The sequence below is a fragment of the Aphelocoma coerulescens genome, chromosome 5 (genome assembly GCF_041296385.1).
Source record: "Aphelocoma coerulescens isolate FSJ_1873_10779 chromosome 5, UR_Acoe_1.0, whole genome shotgun sequence".
In the NCBI taxonomy this organism is placed as follows: Eukaryota; Metazoa; Chordata; class Aves; order Passeriformes; family Corvidae; genus Aphelocoma; species Aphelocoma coerulescens.
In genome coordinates this window covers 35497758-35516473 of record NC_091019.1, presented here as the reverse complement: position 1 = coordinate 35516473, position 18716 = coordinate 35497758, and the positions used below count along the sequence as shown (strand labels likewise).

The following is an 18716-nucleotide window of genomic DNA, read 5'->3' as shown; positions in this document are numbered from 1 at the left end:
TCCAACTCCTATACTACAGTCTGAGAATTAATGATGAATGTGTTTGGGGACTCTGTCTATATATCACAATATCAATTTAACACAGTCAAAAGGTGTAGAGATCACACTGTCTTGACTCAGGTAAGTCAGAAGAGGAATTTTCTATCACCAATGTGTGGCATGCACTTGGCCACACATTGGTGATAGCAGTACCTTTTGGACAGAAACAAAATTTTCTCCAGCAAAAATAGTTCTGCTTGCCATAAAATGAACTGAGACTAGATGAGGACTGCAGCAAAAGAGAGGAGAGTGCCAAAACAAAGCAGCTCAAAGAGATGTGTAAATAAATACAATCCATGTTTCTTCAGCTATTGAAGAACTACAGCATTTTATCCAGAAAGTGGAAATAAATTCAATTCCCTTTTCTGCACAAATGCATTCCTAGCTGCATCTCTCTCTTCCCATGAGAATACCATGTCTTTACACACTGTGGAGTGGGAGATCTAGCCTCTTTTCTCAGCTGGGCCTATTATACTTTGTACAGCACCTGGACACTCCCGATAGGAGAACTCAAGAAGCTGCTGGTCTATGTGCCCTGCAGATGCACAATCACCACACACAGAGATAAAAAAGAACAAGAATGTAACACTTAATGTCAGTCTTTCTTCCATTCCTACTCTCTTCATGACAATATCATGTTTTTACATAAAGTACAAAGGGACTGAAAAAACGGAATTGAGGGAAATTCAGATAAAAAATTATTTCAAGTTCATTGGAAGGTCACTTATCTAAGAAGTGAAAAAAAGCTTCACTGCACTTTGTATCTGAAACTGGGAAGAAAACAGATCACAGCTTGAACTTTTTTCCACATTCCCAAATCTTTCGCCTCAGTAGTCATTGCAGACTGAAACTTTTTCATTGTGTACTCTCTGTATCCAACACAGTCTCTGTATCCCCTGCCTGCCATTTTACCACAGAGCATCAGTGATAATGGCTCTGTAACATTACCCACAAGCTGTTTCTAATGTAAACTGGCAGACACAAGGATGATTTTGCTATATATTTCGAGAGAGCTGAAAATAATACATTACCTTACTAAGAGAGCTTTTTTCTGCATCATAACCAGTATTTTCTGGGGCTAACAAAGAATACAATAAGGCAAGAAAATAAACAAATACTGATAAGGTCATCAGTCTGTTTTGCTGTCTCACTGAAAATAATTAAACCACTTTTCGTTATACTTCCTCCTTCAGGGTTTCATATAATTTAAATAAGATTTTTTCCCCTTTCAATTATTCAACAGAAAACAAGCATTTGTAAAAGTCACTTAATTGCAATTCTTGGCAGCCAGCTTAAACAAGTCAGTATAGATATTTGCAAATCCTTTTGTTTTTACGCTCTATGTTTTCCAGACTACACCTAAAGTGCAAAGACAAAACAAAAGTCTTGACATTTAATGTTTTGTGTATTGCACTTTCTGATTTGTCAACAGTATTAATAAGATCAATTAGTATTGTTAAACATTCAATTTATTCCCTCATTACAGTGACACACATCAGAGTAAGCTAAAAATTATTTCTACAAAAGTATTAATGGAGATGAAGTGACACATATGTTTGTATGTTCACAGTCTTCATATTGGCATAGTGACCTATTGATGAATTTGTAGTGAGCCTTCAATGATTTTTCAGTGTTGCCTCAGAAATAGAAACAATTTACTTCCCTATTGCTCACCTAGGTATCAGAGCTCTTCCAGTACAGGTTCAAGTTTCTATTATAAACCGTTTCTTCAACTTGAGGGAAAAAGGAAAAAGCTAAAGTTTTGTTGTTTTTTTTTTTTTCCTTTAGACTAAGGAAGGTAGAGCCTTGACTCAAAGGTTCTTTCATGAAAAGAAAAAAAAAATCCCTACAAAGCATAATCCTCTTCACTAGTCTGCTCTATTGGTGACCTTTAGAGAGATCTACCAAAGCTGAAGAGAAGCTTAATTAGCAGAAAGGGCAGCTGAGAGAACAGGTAGCATGAAAAAAAAAGCTTCTAGTCTTTATCGTACGGGATGAGAATTTTTGAAAGAGGGATGAAATACTAAGACTGGTTCATAAATGTTGGATACTGGAACTCAGCACTCTGAGTTAGCTAAAGACAGAATTAGCCGAGAGAGACATCCTATTCTGAAACCAATGTTTTGCCTAAGAGGAATGATGCTCCAGTTAAAGGAAAAAAACATCTCATCAAGTACACAAGAAAGAGACTTGTTCTTGAAGTTTCTACATAAAATTGTTACTGCTTCAACAGTCACAAAGTATGGTTCTAGAAGCTGTCTTAGTAACTTCAATAGCAAAAAATATTTCTCTCTCCTTGATTTTTAAAATCTGTTATGGGTAATTCAAACAGATTAGTCATGTGACTGTGACCTGCTATGAACTATCACCCTCTACAATATGTAACATGTAGATAAAGAGTATAACCAAAGAGTCCTCTCTGAAAAGCATCACTGCAGTGGCAGAATACCAATATGAAATACCAGAAGAAAAAAGTCTAAATCCTGAAAATTTATTGCGTTCAAACCTATTTACAGCTGAAGAAAAGAACATGACTCATATCTAGACGTAACATCTGTAAAAAGCCTAACATTAAACAAGGCTCAAACAATTCTACACAAACAGAAAAAAACTTATCAAGTGCTCATGGAAAACTCCACTTCTGTGAATTGCATCTCCATGTCTATTCTGTCACTATTAGCCTCTTGAGAGGCTCAGTGTTGCAATGTTGTTTCATATTTGAATCATCATTATGAAACTTTTTCACTATACCAGAGTGGTATAATACCATGGATGTCTTTACCTTCACTCAAAAAAACCACCCTATGTTACTTTTATATCAAATTTGAATGCAACTTACTGCAGACATTTTAGAAACCACCACTCAAATCTCAGACAACCCTTCCTCATTCACCTCCTACCTTTTTTTGGAAGAGGGTGGAAGGAGAAAGATATTTTTCTAAATAGCCTTAAAGAATGTGCTTCCCTAAATCCAACATGCAGCTTGAGGTAAAGTAGTGAAGAATCATTGTCCAAGGTCCTCAACACCGCAATACCACACTTAAAACCCCAAGATGTTAAAATCTAATTTTATTTTGCCATTGGTCTGGAGTATAATTCTGAAAAATAAGAGTTACCACACAAAAAGGCTCTGACCCTGAAGTTAACACTGCTGTGAAGAAGATTTAAAAGTCATTTAGAACCCTCTGAGAGTGCAAACACATCCAAATTACCGAAAAGGTACAGGAGGACTGGGCTGTACCTGCTGGGATGCACTACAATCCCATAATTTTATGTGCCCATCATATCCTTACATGCTGCAGTTTGCACTGGTGAGCCAACTTAGGCACACACAGAACAGTAACTGCAGGAGAACTTCATATCCACCTTGCCATGGTGAGCTACAGACAGTGCTCAGCTGCCTGGACAATGGGTGGACGGCTTCAACTGTGATTCCATCAGGAGTGAAACCACATTGAGTCCACTAATATTAAACCCAAGTGTAACCCACAAGGCAAATTTGCATCAAAACCCCATCCTTGACAGTAATTCAAACTAAAAGCCACACCAAAAACACTGAAGGAACTACTTTTTCTCATTAGTACAGTTATTTTTTTTAATTTTGTCTCTACAAAAAACATTTTACTCTGAGACAATAATCCTTTAACATCCTTGCTAACAATTTAGGTGAAGTGAAGAAAAAGAAATACAGAGGATGGGACCATTTGCACTTCTGTTGCTTCCATGGGCATGCCACCTATTGTTACAAATTAACAGGAACATAATACACCAGTGAAGTCAGCAAAGCAGCATAATGTGAATAATGCAGTCTAATATAGGACACTGAAGAAAAAAAAAGTAGAAAAAAAAATTAACAACCAAACCAAAAACCAAAACCAAACCAAACAACCAAGCCACCAAAACCCCATAGTTTTTCAGGCAATCAGAAAAAACTCAAGGCCTCACAACATGTCAGTGAAAGAGCCGAGGAAGAACTGTAGCCCAGCATCATCACTCTGTTCCTACAAGACAAAGACCCTGGATATTTCAGGGTTAAGGAGAGAGACTGCACAGCCTCATGTAGAATTATCCTCTGGGAAAAGAGAAACAGGAATAGAAACACGACCTTAAGGCGAGGTTCTTACACACTCCAGCAGATTTATGGTTTTACAGCAGTGTATTACAGTGTCTACCTGCAGAAGAGTTAAAGTCTTATTTACAAAAATAAAACAAATAAACAAACAGAAAAACCCAACGCTCCTCCCTAGACCCCCTACACACACATAACACAGAGGAATTGCATACATGAAAAAGAACAGTGGGAAATAAATGGACCCCCCTCTATGCCTTACCATAGAACACTGAGTCACACAGGCTTGAAATCCTAATATTGTGAAAACCTGTAAGAAATATTCTTCTGTATTTTTTATAATCCTCTAAATCACCACTGAATCAATCATCAGCATTTGTTTGCTTTTTTAAAATACAGTGAAACCTTCTGACAGCTACAAAAGACTGTGCAGCACTATTAGACCGGCTGGAAACTCATAACAGGGCTCCTGAAACTACCCAGTTACTTTTGTGAGGAAAACAGCATGGCATAATTTTTTAAAAAAATTCATCACTTCTACAAATTTATTGATTTTTTCAGCAGAAACACTTACTGTCCCTCACTTAATGTACCCAAACAAACTCCTGTATTGCGCTCTCTGGGACCAAACATTCATCCCAGTAGCAGTAGATTTTTAGCTCAGCATTACAAAGTGTACCCTCCCTACAAATAAATTTTCTTCAGAGCTGTGTTTCGAAGAACCAGGGGCAAGTTCTAATAACTCACATGTGTGTGTGACTTTCACGCGTTGCGCTGCACGTTCAGAAACCACCACCCTGAGATGAGAAGAACATTCCCACCCCATGATGCGCACACATCCTTACTCCTCACCATGTAGTTCCGGCCCAGCACGCCAAGGGCCGGGCCGCCTGCACCACCTACTGGTCCCTTACAGCTTGGTTCATCGCCCCGGATGGATGCATGCATGGATGCACGCATTCTTAACTGTGTACTTCTTCCCCAAATTCGGAAATCTTCAGTTAAATATGAAGGGAAGTTCTTCTCCAATATTCAAATTATTACCATTTTATATTTCCTCTGAATAAAATCCACACCGCTTTATTGGATAATTAAATCTAAATAAGATTATGATTGAAAGCTGTGTTTCACACAATTAGCCACACATAGAGCCAGTAAAGTTATTTCTTTAAGCTCGAAAATATTTGGAACAACCTGTTACCAAAAAGCTACCAAATTACTACCCCAGACACTTGAGAGGAAAAAACAGGAACAAAAGCATTTAAGTAGGTGAGGACAGAAATGCACAGCCAGGTAAAATATAAAAAAACCCTCAAGCTCTTTCCAAGGAAGTTACAGAAAAACAGACGTGAAGTTGCTATGCAGCAATGATGTTCACCTGTGTAATGGGATGCTTTCAATACAAATCTCTCAAGTTATACCAGCAGGAAAGTTGGTAAAATATGCTGCAGGAATAACAATAAATATCACTAAACCATTCCACACTGAACAATTAGGGACTATTATGAAACTCTGGAGTTCCCAGAACTGTGAAAAATAGGTTCTGCTATTGTCTAGAAACCAAAAAGAACAAATTAACTTTGGTTGTATAAAAAGCATTTATGTTTTTCCATTGCACAGACAGCCTTGAAAAAATAAAAGAAAAATAAATAGGGCTGTGACAAGTGGTTACACAGCAGCTCAACTGAGTAGGCTCAGTAACCTTCATCATACATATTTTTCTGTCCTGATTTCCATGTACTTCCTACACAATGCATTACACAAGCTATCTAATCATTCAGTCACAAGTTTTATTCTCAAGGCCCCAGTTAAACCTCTTCCTTCTTAATAATGTTTTTCTTCTTGTCCTGCCTAAAATGGATCTCTTTGCAGCAACCTTTCTATTTTATGGAACACTGCTAACCAGGCCTGTCCAAACTGTCCTCTTTGCCAGATTAAAAAAAAAAAAAATATATATATATATAAATAAAATAAGAAGAGAAAGAACCAGGTTCTTCAGCCTTTCCTCCTTAGCCATATCTTCTTTATATCTTTCTTCATTCCCTTCCTCTGAACTTTCCCCCAGCTAGTCCCAGTCTTGCAAAAATAGAACTAGTTCTTCAGTGTAATGGCATCACTAATTGATACCTTCTCATCCATTAAGCTGACAGTTCTCTTCTATAAAATTGCACCTTAATCAGTCACACACCACTACAGGTTTTTCCTACATAGATGTTGTTTTATTATATTTGACCTTGAATCACACCCAAATGCAGGCTGTTTCTTCCATTTGTTGAGACTGTGTTCTGTGCTCCACTCTCCTGCCAGTTTAGCACTGTCTGCAAATTTTAACACTGTATATTTTAATCCTTCATTGGAATTACTAATAGAAAACTGAACATGAGCAGATACAGAATGAAGCCTTGCAGAATCCCATTTAACAAATACCAGTTTGACACTGAACCATCACAGTAGAGAAACTCCTGAGAAGGGAAGCTCTTCACACCTCATTAGTAATTAAGTACAGCTCATAAACTGATGTACATTAATCTAAATAAGTTTTCTCTAGTTGCTTTTGAGAACATTCACATAAAATGTCAAAAGATTTATTGTCTCCAAGATCTATTCTTCTATCTGCACAAGTTCTGTTACAGGGTTCTAAAGGAAATCAAATACATCTGTATTTGTTACTTTTGTTGTGCCTGTGCCTGTGAACTGCTTTTTGCAGTTGCTTAGATTGTAAAGAGTTAGCTCGTACTAATTAAGAAAAATTTATCTGATGCTGACAGCATTAGATGTTCTCTTAGATCAATTTTATATGTGCATGGACCACGAGAATGAAGATATAATAAATACTAAATAAATGTGATGCCGTCTTGAAACTAACCACTCATGAGAAAGACTGCACTAAAATCCATCTGTTAACCTCCATTTTTCAACAATAAAATGTTTACTGCAACACTGCCCAAAGCCAGGAAATGGACATTGAAACAGACCTGCCAATTTCAACTGCACTGAAGCAGCAGCATGCATCACATGCACACTCAGTGTATCATTGTATCAGTGTATCAAGTTAAAAGAATACTTTGTAAATTGCAAATTTAATAAACAAAAAGGCCAAAAGAAAATCTCCTTAAACCATCCCCCCCTCGCTCCCCCCAAAATGTGGTCAAGGACCATCAAAATAAAACCCAGCACCATATCCACAATTTCAGAAAGTTGTTTATATTTTAATATACTGTATCTCATAGAGAGAACAATTTTAAAATTCTGACAGTACATAAAATATGAATTCTGAGTAGACTAAAATGGGAGATAATATTGGACCAATGTCAACTGGACCTTTCACTTTAAGCATGATAATGCCACATTTTACTAAAAATGAGTAATTTCAAATGTGTTTTATTTATTTAACATAGCATAGATGAGCTAAAGCAGACTGAAACAATGGAATATTATTCAATATGACAGATCTACAAAGAAATCTGCCATTTGGTAAACCAGCTGGTCTTAATTAGAGATTCATTGCTGAAGGGAGGACACAAAATCTTCAGTAATCCATCCACTTAAATCAATATGCTCACTAGTTACAAAAAGACATAAGAAGTGGAAGATCCTTTTCCCTCTTCACAAGGAATAAGAACACATTTTCTTACGTTTCTAAATCATTTTCATGTTTGAGAGAGGCAGCACCTTGTTTCAAGAGTGGAGCTGGGAAGTTACTCAGAGAGCCACCTTCTCAAGAGCTGACAGAAATCATGAAGCTTTCCTCTCTAAGATTCTGATCCACAGCTGGACCTACCTTGCAGGGCCTGAATATAAACACAGCACCTAATCTCTTTCTCCCTTAGCACACATCTGGGGAGGGGAGAACTGACTTAGCAATTTCTGGGTCTTCCCAGGCTTTGCAAGTAACACAGCTGATCACCCATGACTAAAACCAGAGAATTACAGGATCCCTGCAGCAGCGTAAGGCACATAGTGTCCAGTCTTCTTGTGCCCCAAAGAACTGAGAACTGAATGTGCCACCACAACACTTACTTCTCCCACTTGCACAGGTCAGAAATAATATCTTCCTGTAGCTTCAAATAGAAGCTTAGGAACCATTAGATTAAAACATCCAAAACACAACATTTTAAGGTTAAGAGTGCTTTTATGTGAATGCAACTGACTAGGAAATATTGCTGCCAAAATATTATGCAATTTAATGCCAATTTCTACTTTACTGTAAAAAAAAGAAAAAGAAAAAAAAATTTTTTCTGAAAAGACTCCAGCATCTCAGCACACAGTAAGGAAAGGGAATGTGGTAAAACCATCACACTCCCTGCCTTATTACCTGACTTTCCAGCTTTGGAACTCACACATCACCACTTCAGAAGATTTGCCCCCTGTTGTTGAAAGACAGCAGGGTCTTGTCTCACACAAAATGCTTACTCTGGGCCAAGCATCCTATCACTGAGGTGGTGCACTCTTGTAATACAAGTCACTTTGGTGAACACAGAGAATACTAAGGAGTTAGGATTAAAAGGGGGCAACTCCCTGTCAGATAAGAGCTGGCCACACTGATAGAAGGAGGAGGCCCTCCCTGCTCCAGAAGTGGTGAATTATGAGATTGGCTCAGAGGTAACACTAAAATTCAGTTGCTGCAGGCTGGCACAGCTGCTGATGCTGTGGCTGGATTGCTGGAAGTCAGTCCCATCCAAGCTGCTAAACACGAAATTTGTGGCAGGTGCACTAAGAGACCATACAGTGCTTAACATCAAAGCCCTCCAGTGCAGGAAGACCAACACATTTGAACAATCTTTAGCAGAGTTCTGGGAAAAGCTTACCTATTGCTTTACTTTAGAAGTTCTAGCCCATATTAGTGGACAAAAATAAAGTCACTGTGCTAGGCTAAGATGAAGAGCATATCCAAGTCAATTAACACAGTGATCAGTGGCAAGACATATTGTAATGTCTCCCAAAAGAAAAATTTTTAATTGCAGGGTTGAATGACTTTGGAAAAAAATCAGTCCAGGATAGAAATTTCCTCAGCTAATACACAGAGGTGCTGAATTTCCCCTGCATGCCTCTGCAGCTTATGAGGGAACACTGTTGTTTCACATCCAGGATCCAAACCTGTCCACAAACATCAGTGGAAAGCACTGACCAGCATTCTAGGTAACTGTACCAATCGACCTGCAACTTTTATCTCCTGAAACATGAGTGGTATGTATCTAAACACAGTAACAAAATTAATATTTTATATTTTTTAAATCCACCAGCAACCATGGGAGTTCTAATACAGATAAAACTCTGGCTGGGTTCAAATGAAGCCATGCCATCATAAAAGTCAAAGTGAATCGAATCAACATGATGCTGGAATTGGGGAAGCAGCTGGTCCATCCACATTAGGACTCCCAGTGCTGCCAACACCAATCAGTATTAGGTCATCATGGTAATCTCTTTGCCAATCCAGAGAGAACCACGATTTCGATGTTGCAACAATGCTAACAGAAGCAAGACAATCTGAATGAAGTAGTCAAAGCCTCTTTTTTAAATGGAAATTCTTTTTAAAGGCACAGTGTTGATCTCATACAGTGGTGAGTTAGAGAATGCATTTTAGTATCTCCATAGGAAATTGCCTATGTACACAATGGTATGTCTGTGCTACTTTTAACCTGCTAAAGCATTTTATAATGGGTCGAAGCACAACTATCAACTTCTCTTAATGACAAATACACATCCAGTGAAGCACAGATATCCTTCACGTAAGATGTGCTCTGTTACCATGTCTTCACTGCGAGTACCACAGGCTGGACAAGACACATGCTCATTTCAACTTCTGATCATAGAAACTTTAAGGCTGGAAAAGATCTCTAAGATCGTCCGAGTCCAACCATTAAAACAACTGTGCCAAAAATGCTCAACAATTCTTCATCTCTATTTGCAAACATAATTTTTTCAGATGCACTTTTCAAACAAGACTTTTATCTTTTCAGCGTAAAATTATACACGTGCTTCGGCAAGAAAAGCCCTGTGTATGCTGCAGCAGAGTGCATAGGCAGAACTGTCCCAGAACAGGAACGCGGCACAGGGAGCCTGCAGCTGCGGAGCTCTCCCGGGCCCCGCAGGCTGGGGCACAGCTGCCAGCTTGGCTCCACCTCGGGAAGGGGAGGAGCAGGGCAGGGGAGGGGAGGGGAGGGTTGTGCCCCCAGCCCAAGGGCCGCCCTGGGGCCCCGCTACGCTCAGCTCCACCTCCCCCGGCTACCGCGAGGGGCGGGCTCTCCTCCTGCTTACCCGCCGGTGCTGCTGGGCGCTGGGCGGCGGCGCTGCCCCGCGACCTCGAGGGTCTCGCCTGCCCCGTCCCCCGCCTCCTCGGTGCCCGTAAGCGCCGCCTCTTCCCCGGCCCCCGCCTCCTCCGCGCCCGTGGCCGTCCCCGCCGCTCCCTTCCGTCGCAGCGTCGGGCACGCCGCCGGGCCGCCGCCGGCCGTGCCGGGCCCCTTCCCTGCGGGGCCGGCTGCCGCCCCGCTCCGCCTGCATGGCCGGGCTCCCCTCCCGCGGGCCGCCGGGGCCGCGCCGGTCCCGCCCACTGCCGGAAAGGGCCGCTCGCCGGGGCCGCGGGAAATGGCGGCGGCGCGGCCTCGGCAGCGCCCCCTGGCGGCGGCTGGCGCGCGGGCGCGAGTGGCGGCGGGGCCCGCGGGCAGCCCCGAGCCGGGCCCGGCCCGGCCTCCTGCAGGTACCAGCGAGCGAGGAGGGGAACGTCGCTATGCACCTGTACGAATAAACACAGAAACGCCGTGTATTTGGTGTTTAGAAAATAGAACTCTTAGCTAAAGCCAGATGAATTGTGGAATTGTTTGGTTTGGAAAAGACCTTGGCTATCACTGAGTCCAGCTGTTAACCCAGCACTGCCACTTCCACCACTAAACCATATTCATAAGCCCCACATCTACACATCTTTCAAATACCTCCGGGGAAGGTGATTCCATCGCTTCCCTGGGCAGCCTGTTCCAATGCCTGACCACCCACCTGGTGAAGAAATTTACTAATACCCAATGTAAACTTCCTCTGGTGCAGCTTGAGGCCATTTACTCTTGTCACTTGCTACCGGGGAGAAGAGGGTAATCCCCACCTCGCTACAGCTTCCTTTCAGGCTGTTGTAGAGAGTGATAAGGTGTCCCCTGAGCCTCCTTTTCTCCAGACTAACCAAATGCATCTCCCTCAGCTGCTCCTCACAGGACTTGTGCTGCAGACCCTTCCCCAGCTCTGTTGCCCTTCTCTGGACCTGCTCCAGCAGCTCAATGTCCTTGCAGCGAGGGCCCCAGAACTGCACACAGGATTTGAGGTGTGGCCTCACCAGTGCCGAGTACAAGGCAGGGGATGATCACTGCCACACTATTGCTGATACAGGCCAGGATGCTGTTGGCCTTTTTGGACTCCTGGGCATACACTGGCTTATGTCCAGATGCTGTCAACCAGCACCTCCAGCACCTTTTTTTACTCGGCAGCTTTCCAGCCACTCTTGCCTCTACCTGTAGAGCTGCATGGGATTGTTGTGACCCAAGTTCAGGACCTTTGCTTTCTGTAGCAAATGAGGGAAAAAGCAACTGATCCCAGGCTGGCAGGGTGTTACACAGATGCCTGCACTACATGAACCTTGTGAGTTGACTCCACAGCCTCTTGAGAAGTGTCCTTCTCTCAGGACACAGAGCAGAGACACAGTAACAGCTTTGTGCCAATAGTGCTGGGCTGGTTTGTCCTGCTCTTTTTAAACTAAGCAGCCACTCATGCTGTTCTTGAGAAAGGTCACCAGTTTCCTAACACTAGCTAGCCCTATCCCTCTTGAGCACACAGGCTGTCATTTGACAACATATTAAAACATCGATCTGGTTTTGAGGGATTTTTAAACCCAGTAGTGCTTCCAGCAAAATGTGACCAAAACTCCCATTTTGTGAAATCATGGGCTGTACTGTAGCTGCACAACTACCTGTGTTGTGGGCTGCTGAGTTCCGGGGCAGAGTGTGCAGCAAACCAGTAAATTAGTTAGCACACAACCAAATAAATAAAGTGACAGGGACCACCATTGGCAAGCATGTTGCAAAGATATCCAAGCAATTCTCATGCAGCCGCCACAGGTCTGACAGACCCAGAATGAGGTAGAGCTAATAAAACCTGGTGAACCCAAGCTGTGCCTGCATCTGTGGTGCAATTAATCTGTGACACAAGCAATCTGCCTGCAGATAACTGTAAGCTGACTTTATGTACAAATTTAACAACTCACATAATTAATACTTAGGGATAGATTGAAAAAAATATCATTACTACTTGGCAACACATAAAAAATACCGTTACAACTCACAAGTGTGAACATTGTGCATTAATAATTATGAGACATAGCAAAGTCATGATACTGTACATATGCATTTTGATTTTATAATTCGATTTTATCTCCCTATTATTATCGTCTCTTATGATAGACAATTAACATAAATTATGTTACCATAGCACGCAGAAGTCCCACTCACATGCTCTGTTGCCTTGAGTGATACACAAACAGATGACAAAAGGTAACACCACAAACTGTTAACACAGACCTATGAAACAAAAGATGTTAGAGTATGAAGAGATGATGAGAATGGTCAACATGCCAAGAAGAGATCTTTGCATACTAGTAGGTCAGCTATTGTCAGCTTTATAGACATCACAGTAAAATAGCCCATTAGGGAGGGAAAGCTTTGCATGATGATAAAACCAGTGCTTTTTATTAAGAAATTATTAAGAAATTTATTAAGGAATTATGTAGTTTCCATAACATATTATTAGTATTTCTCCAACCCATGTCAGTTTAAACCAAGAACAACTGTGTCACAACAACAATTTCTGCTTCTCCTGTTGCTCTGAAGTCTGCAATCCACATGGCATAGTTTGAGCAGTCTTTCTTCCCAATTCCTAATGTTAATGGGTATCAGTGACCTAAGAGGGGGACACACTTGCTGTCTATGGCAAAGACAAAGCATTACGGGCCACAGCATCTATACAATTTCCAGTCTTCCCTCTTCTGAGATGAGTGCCATCTTCTGGCAAAAAAAGGGCAGAAAGTTGAAACAATCTATAATTGTTCTACAAGGCTGCTCAAACCCAGGTGTTAGGCAAAGGTGGTTAGTAAAGATTCATTCATGTGCCTGATATTCATAGCTGGTGCCTCTTTAGGACCATCTGTAGCCTTAGCTGATATCTTGAAAAAGTCCAAGGTTAGCTGCTCTGCTGGTAAGACCTGTTGAAGAAAGCTAGAAATGAGGGCCTCCCTCATCTTTTCCTTGGGAACTGCTTTTAAGCTGAGATTGTGCCGCTGGCCCTTGCCTGTGCTACATCGCAGCCAGGCAGCAGCTACATCTACACCTGGCCTTCTATCTCCTCAATCCTGACTCAGATCCTGACTCAGATGTGCTGGCTGGGCTTCCTGGCTTGGTCTCGGACCTGCCTCATCACTACAGACTTGCTGTGCCATCACTGGACTATCACTGTCTCTGGCCTTCTCATGAACCAAACGTGCTTCTCCACATCCTGCTGCTTCTTGGTCAGGTCTCAGCTCCCGCCTGCCTCAGCACTGTTCTCACCTTCCCTTGCAGAGCAAACAGCCCTAACTGTCTCCTGACACTGCCACACTAAACCTGCCACCACACCCTGTGCTTGAAAATTTAGCCACATGGAGCTTTTAATGTGCAGAACAGCTTTGCTGACTGTCCATGGAAAAAAAACAGCATAAGCCACATGAGGTAGCAGAACCACAGATTCCTCTCTCACAGCTCAGCTACCTGCCACAGCCATGCAGCTGCTCCACACACCTTTGTTTCACATGAAATGAATTCCTACCCTTCAAGTTTTTGTAAAGATTTGTGAAGCCAGTGCACCAGCCATCAAGACAGCTATGACTTGGGGGAGGTCTGTGCAGAATGCAGAACCAGGATTAAATGTCATCCTTTGCATAGGACTAACTAGAACTGCTATGGCACGTCAGCTGTTCCTCACTGCTAGTCTGGCTCTGGAGGCTGGAGAGAGAGCCAAGTGTACAGATAGTCAGCATGCGTGTACTATGATTGTTGCTAGTCTGCAAGATCTATACATGAACTAGAATCCTGTTGAATTAGGCTCAGTATCTGCTGTGTATAAGCAGAATACAGATGCACAAATATTTAAATATAAAATGGGAGATGACAGACACACACAGATGGAAGAGAACCATTTTGAGAAGTATGATAGGCAGAAGTCTCAGTACATCAGGAAACTTACCATTAATGAGTTTCATCACACCAAGAGATCACCATTAATCAGGGTTTGAAGTAGAAACATGATACACTTCTGTGGATATTTAAGAGACCTGGGAAAAAAGTGAAGGAAACAATAAAAACAAATAAGAATCATAGAATTGTAGAATCATCAAGGTTGGAACCTGTAAAATCATCAAGTCCAACCATCAACGCAGAGCTACCACTGTAACCCCTAAACCAGACACCTCTTAAACACCTCCAGTGCTGGTGACCTCCCTGGACAAAGAGGACAATGAAAGGAAGTTACATACTTTTCTGAAAGTTCAACTAGTGGCTATAAAAAATTGTATTCAGCTGGTGAGAGACAGGACACAAGTACTTGGTACAAAAGACAGATGTGGGAAAGAGATAGGCTGTAAAAGCTTGCAGTTAATGAAAGACACTTGCCAAGACCAAAGAAAACAATGTTCTGAGAGTTAGGATGAAAGATGAAAACGGAGAAGTGGTGTGGATGGATAGAGAGGACCATATAATAGAGATCTGATGCAGAGAGAATCTTAAAGACTTAGAAATGGACTTTAATAGGTGATTCATGTGATAATTTTAGCTGAACCTGTGTCTGCTTTGAAAAAAGAGATCATACCAGTTTTACACTGGCTATATGCCCAATAGAAAAATCTGTTAATAATTTCTTTCATTTCTGACTTTAAAAACTGAGTACTATTTGGCTATTTCAAAATTACACAGTTTTGCAAGACTAAGCATCGAATAACTGATTAGGGTCACCTGATGTGATGGAATTACTCAAAACCCAGCAGGTGTCTTTGAAAGAAAGTTTGCCTAATACAGGTACAATTTGCTGGCACAAGAAACAGCAGTGAGGAACGTAGAAAGCAATGGATGTCAGCAGCATGTATGCATTAATAGAGTGGTCCTGTTTTCACCTTTTGCTGTTTATGCAAGTATTAAATTGGTATTTAAAATTGGTTATTAAATTTGCATTTTTTACCACTGTGGTCATCTTCTGCTTCTTTTTCTTCAGTTTACTCCTCTGTATCCTCAATCCTACCATCCATTCATCCAAACTACCCAGACTGTACTTCCACACCTGACCCCATCAGTCTCCTCTGTTCCTAAGATCTCTGAAGAGAGAAGAGTCTTTCCTGCCTAACTTATTTTTCCACGAACATCTTCTTGGCCTTACCTGCTTCATTTGCTCAAAGATTCCCCCTCAATTGCCTCAAACACTTCTAACACCTAATTGTTTCTTGCTGTCACCCTGCCAGTGTGGTTCCTGACTCCTGATGCATCCCCAGTTTTCTCTTACTCTCTTTCTGTTGTTGGTGACTTTTACAAATTTTTCGAAGATAATTGCTGAAACCTTGACATGCCTTTTAAATACTACTGTAGGAAACAACACAGTGACTCACTGTCTTATTGCACTACAAAACTTTAAATGTCTGTCTTTGAGCATATGTCGAGTGTTCCTAAGGTATTCAAAATGTAAGAGCTGCTGTGGTTGATTGTCTTGTGAAATAATAGTTAGATTTTGAAATGTCCTAGGATGTACATTTGTATGTTTTAGTTATGTTCACAATGATAGAAATAGCAATCAAAATGCAAAAAGAGAACACAAATAATGTGATAGGTTGTTTTACAGGTGTTTTCATGGTAACTAATGGAAGTCTGTGCTATTTAATGAGCTACTTAAATTTTCTGATTTTTTTCCTTGTAGCTATCTCCAAAAGGATGCTTCTGAGCACAGAAAGCAGTATGCAACAGTGCTAAGGTCCCGATGACAATACGCCGAGGACAAGAATGGAAGTCAATTTATTGAGCAATTCTACTGTTGTAAACAGTTCATCCATTAACCATAAGCAGTTAGAAGGGCATAGCCTCTGGGAAGTCATTACTATTGCCACTGTAACTGCAATTGTAAGCTTAATAACCATAGTGGGAAATATTCTTGTAATGATATCCTTCAAGGTCAACAGTCAGCTCAAAACTGTCAACAATTATTACTTGCTCAGCCTTGCCTGTGCAGATCTCATCATTGGGATATTTTCTATGAACCTTTATACATCCTATATACTCATAGGCCATTGGACTCTTGGAAGCCTTGCCTGTGACCTGTGGCTAGCACTGGACTACGTAGCTAGCAATGCCTCAGTAATGAATCTCCTAGTCATCAGTTTTGACAGATATTTTTCCATCACAAGGCCTTTAACTTACAGGGCCAAACGCACACCCAAAAGAGCTGGCATCATGATTGGTATGGCTTGGCTAATTTCCTTCATGTTGTGGGCACCCGTAATCTTGTGCTGGCAGTATTTTGTGGGTGAACGAACAGTACCGCCTGAAGAGTGCCAGATACAGTTTCTATATGAACCCATTATCACCTTTGGTACTGCAATTGCTGCTTTTTACATTCCAGTATCTGTGATGACCATTCTGTACTGCCGCATTTATAAAGAGACAGAAAAACGCACCAAGGACCTCGCTGAACTGCAGGGCTCAGAGTCTGTGGCAGAGTTTGAGACAATAAAGCCTCAGAAAACTCTCCTGAAGTCTTGCTTCAGTTGCAAGCAACAAAACTTAGTCAAAAGAGAGAGGTGTCAGGCTTCTTGGTCTTCATCTAGTCGAAGTACATCAGCTACAGTGAAGGCCTCTCAGGCAGCGAGTACTTGTATGGACTGGGCTAAGGCTGACCAGTTAACCACCTGCAGCAGCTACGCATCGTCAGAAGATGAGGATAAACTTGCCACTGACTCGGTTTTCCAAGTAACTTACAAAAGCCCATCTAAAAGTAAGGCAGAAGAGTATAATGAGACTACAGATGTTGTTGTCAAAGACCAACCTGAAGAAAATGATTTTGAGAACCAGAAATACTTTTTGTCACCTGCCAAAGAACATGTACAGAAAAATAAAAAATGTGTGGCCTACAAATTCCGTTTGGTGGTTAAGGCTGATGGCACCCAGGAAGCCAACAATGGTTGCCGAAAAGTAAAAATAAGTCCTTGCTCTGCTGCTCTGTCAAAGGACCCTTCCATCAAAAGCATGGATCCAAATATAAATAACCAAATCACTAAAAGGAAACGGATGGTTCTTATAAAGGAGCGCAAAGCGGCACAGACTTTAAGTGCCATTCTTTTGGCTTTTATCATCACATGGACTCCCTATAATATCATGGTTTTGATCTCCACATTTTGCTCTGACTGCATTCCCGTGACACTATGGCACCTTGGATATTGGCTATGCTATGTGAACAGCACTGTTAACCCCATTTGTTACGCCCTCTGTAATAAAACTTTCAGGAAGACTTTTAAGATGCTGCTGTTCTGCCAGTGGAAAAAGAAAAAAGTGGAAGAGAAACTATACTGGCAGGGCAATACAAGACTGCCATAATTGTTCTTGTATAAGGAATAAGGGGAAATATAGATATTGATGTAACCTAGCAAATTCTGTCTTTTCAAAGCTGTTGCTGTTGTGTCTAGTGGTTAAAAAAAGATGCTGAAAAGTTAAATTTTGCATGAAAGTAGTGTGCTTGGGATAAAAAAGTCAGTGGCTGCTATGAGCAACACAGGTTGTTTTTGACTATGCAGTAGAATTGCATTACAGTTACTGTGTTTGGTGTCTTACGTCCTTTCTTTCAGCCTGAGAATAGGTAGAGTCAATTATAAACTACTAGAAATTAGACTGGGATGGTCATCCAGTCATCAGGTTAGGTCAAGCAGTCTGTCTCCCTGTAGAGCAGAACTGTTTCTTCCTATAGTTCTTTGCTAGTATATTGTTTATTTAGTTTTCAATGTACCAAGCAACGCAGCCTGTGCTACTTCTGTTTTGAGACTTTACCATCGGCTGTTGAGATGAAACAAGGACAATCCAAAGGGTAAATGCTGTCATCCCCAATACTAAAAGGTTAGGGAGATTCATAATACTCCAAATGAACACACACATTATGGCAGATTATAATACTGAGAAGATTTCGACTTTAAGGATGACTCTTGTGGAGACATAGGAAGGGCTCGTAGTGGAAGAAATAGATAATGTATTTTGTACATGAAGAAGCAAGTCCCCATCTCAGTTCCATCATGCAAGTCACTGTCATTTGTAAAAATGGTGATGGATAGAAGATGGGTCTGAATTTCTCCAGTTCCCAGTACCTCTGAAGGAAATTTAAAAATTTTATTCAGCAGTGACAATTGTACAAATCAGAACTGACTGTAAAGCATAATGGGCAGTCTATCTACAACATAAGGAAAGTATTTTTTGAGATCTCTTTTGTTGTGCTACACCTTGCTCCAAAAGTTTCCATTACATTTACCTATATATAAACAGTGAGAGAACTGGCATCCTTTAAAGAGGAAAGATTTTTAAGC

At 41.1% G+C, this 18716-nt stretch overlaps 2 protein-coding genes across 2 annotated transcripts in view; one reads left to right on the top strand and one right to left on the bottom strand.

Moving 5' to 3' along the window:
- The window catches only part of AVEN (apoptosis and caspase activation inhibitor), a 91169-nt gene extending 80505 nt beyond the window's left edge, over window positions 1–10664 (bottom strand). Inside the window, exon 1 of the mRNA XM_069017681.1 lies at window positions 10367–10664. Coding sequence (XP_068873782.1) covers window positions 10367–10609 — 243 coding nt within the window. The 5' untranslated portion in view covers window positions 10610–10664. The remainder of the gene's footprint in view (window positions 1–10366) is intronic.
- A 5491-nt stretch (window positions 10665–16155) lies between these two features.
- CHRM5 (cholinergic receptor muscarinic 5) lies at window positions 16156–17742 on the top strand. The gene has a single exon (XM_069015986.1). It carries the CDS (start codon window positions 16156–16158, stop codon window positions 17740–17742), a length of 1587 nt encoding a protein of 528 aa, XP_068872087.1.
- The last annotated feature ends 974 nt before the right edge of the window (window positions 17743–18716 follow it).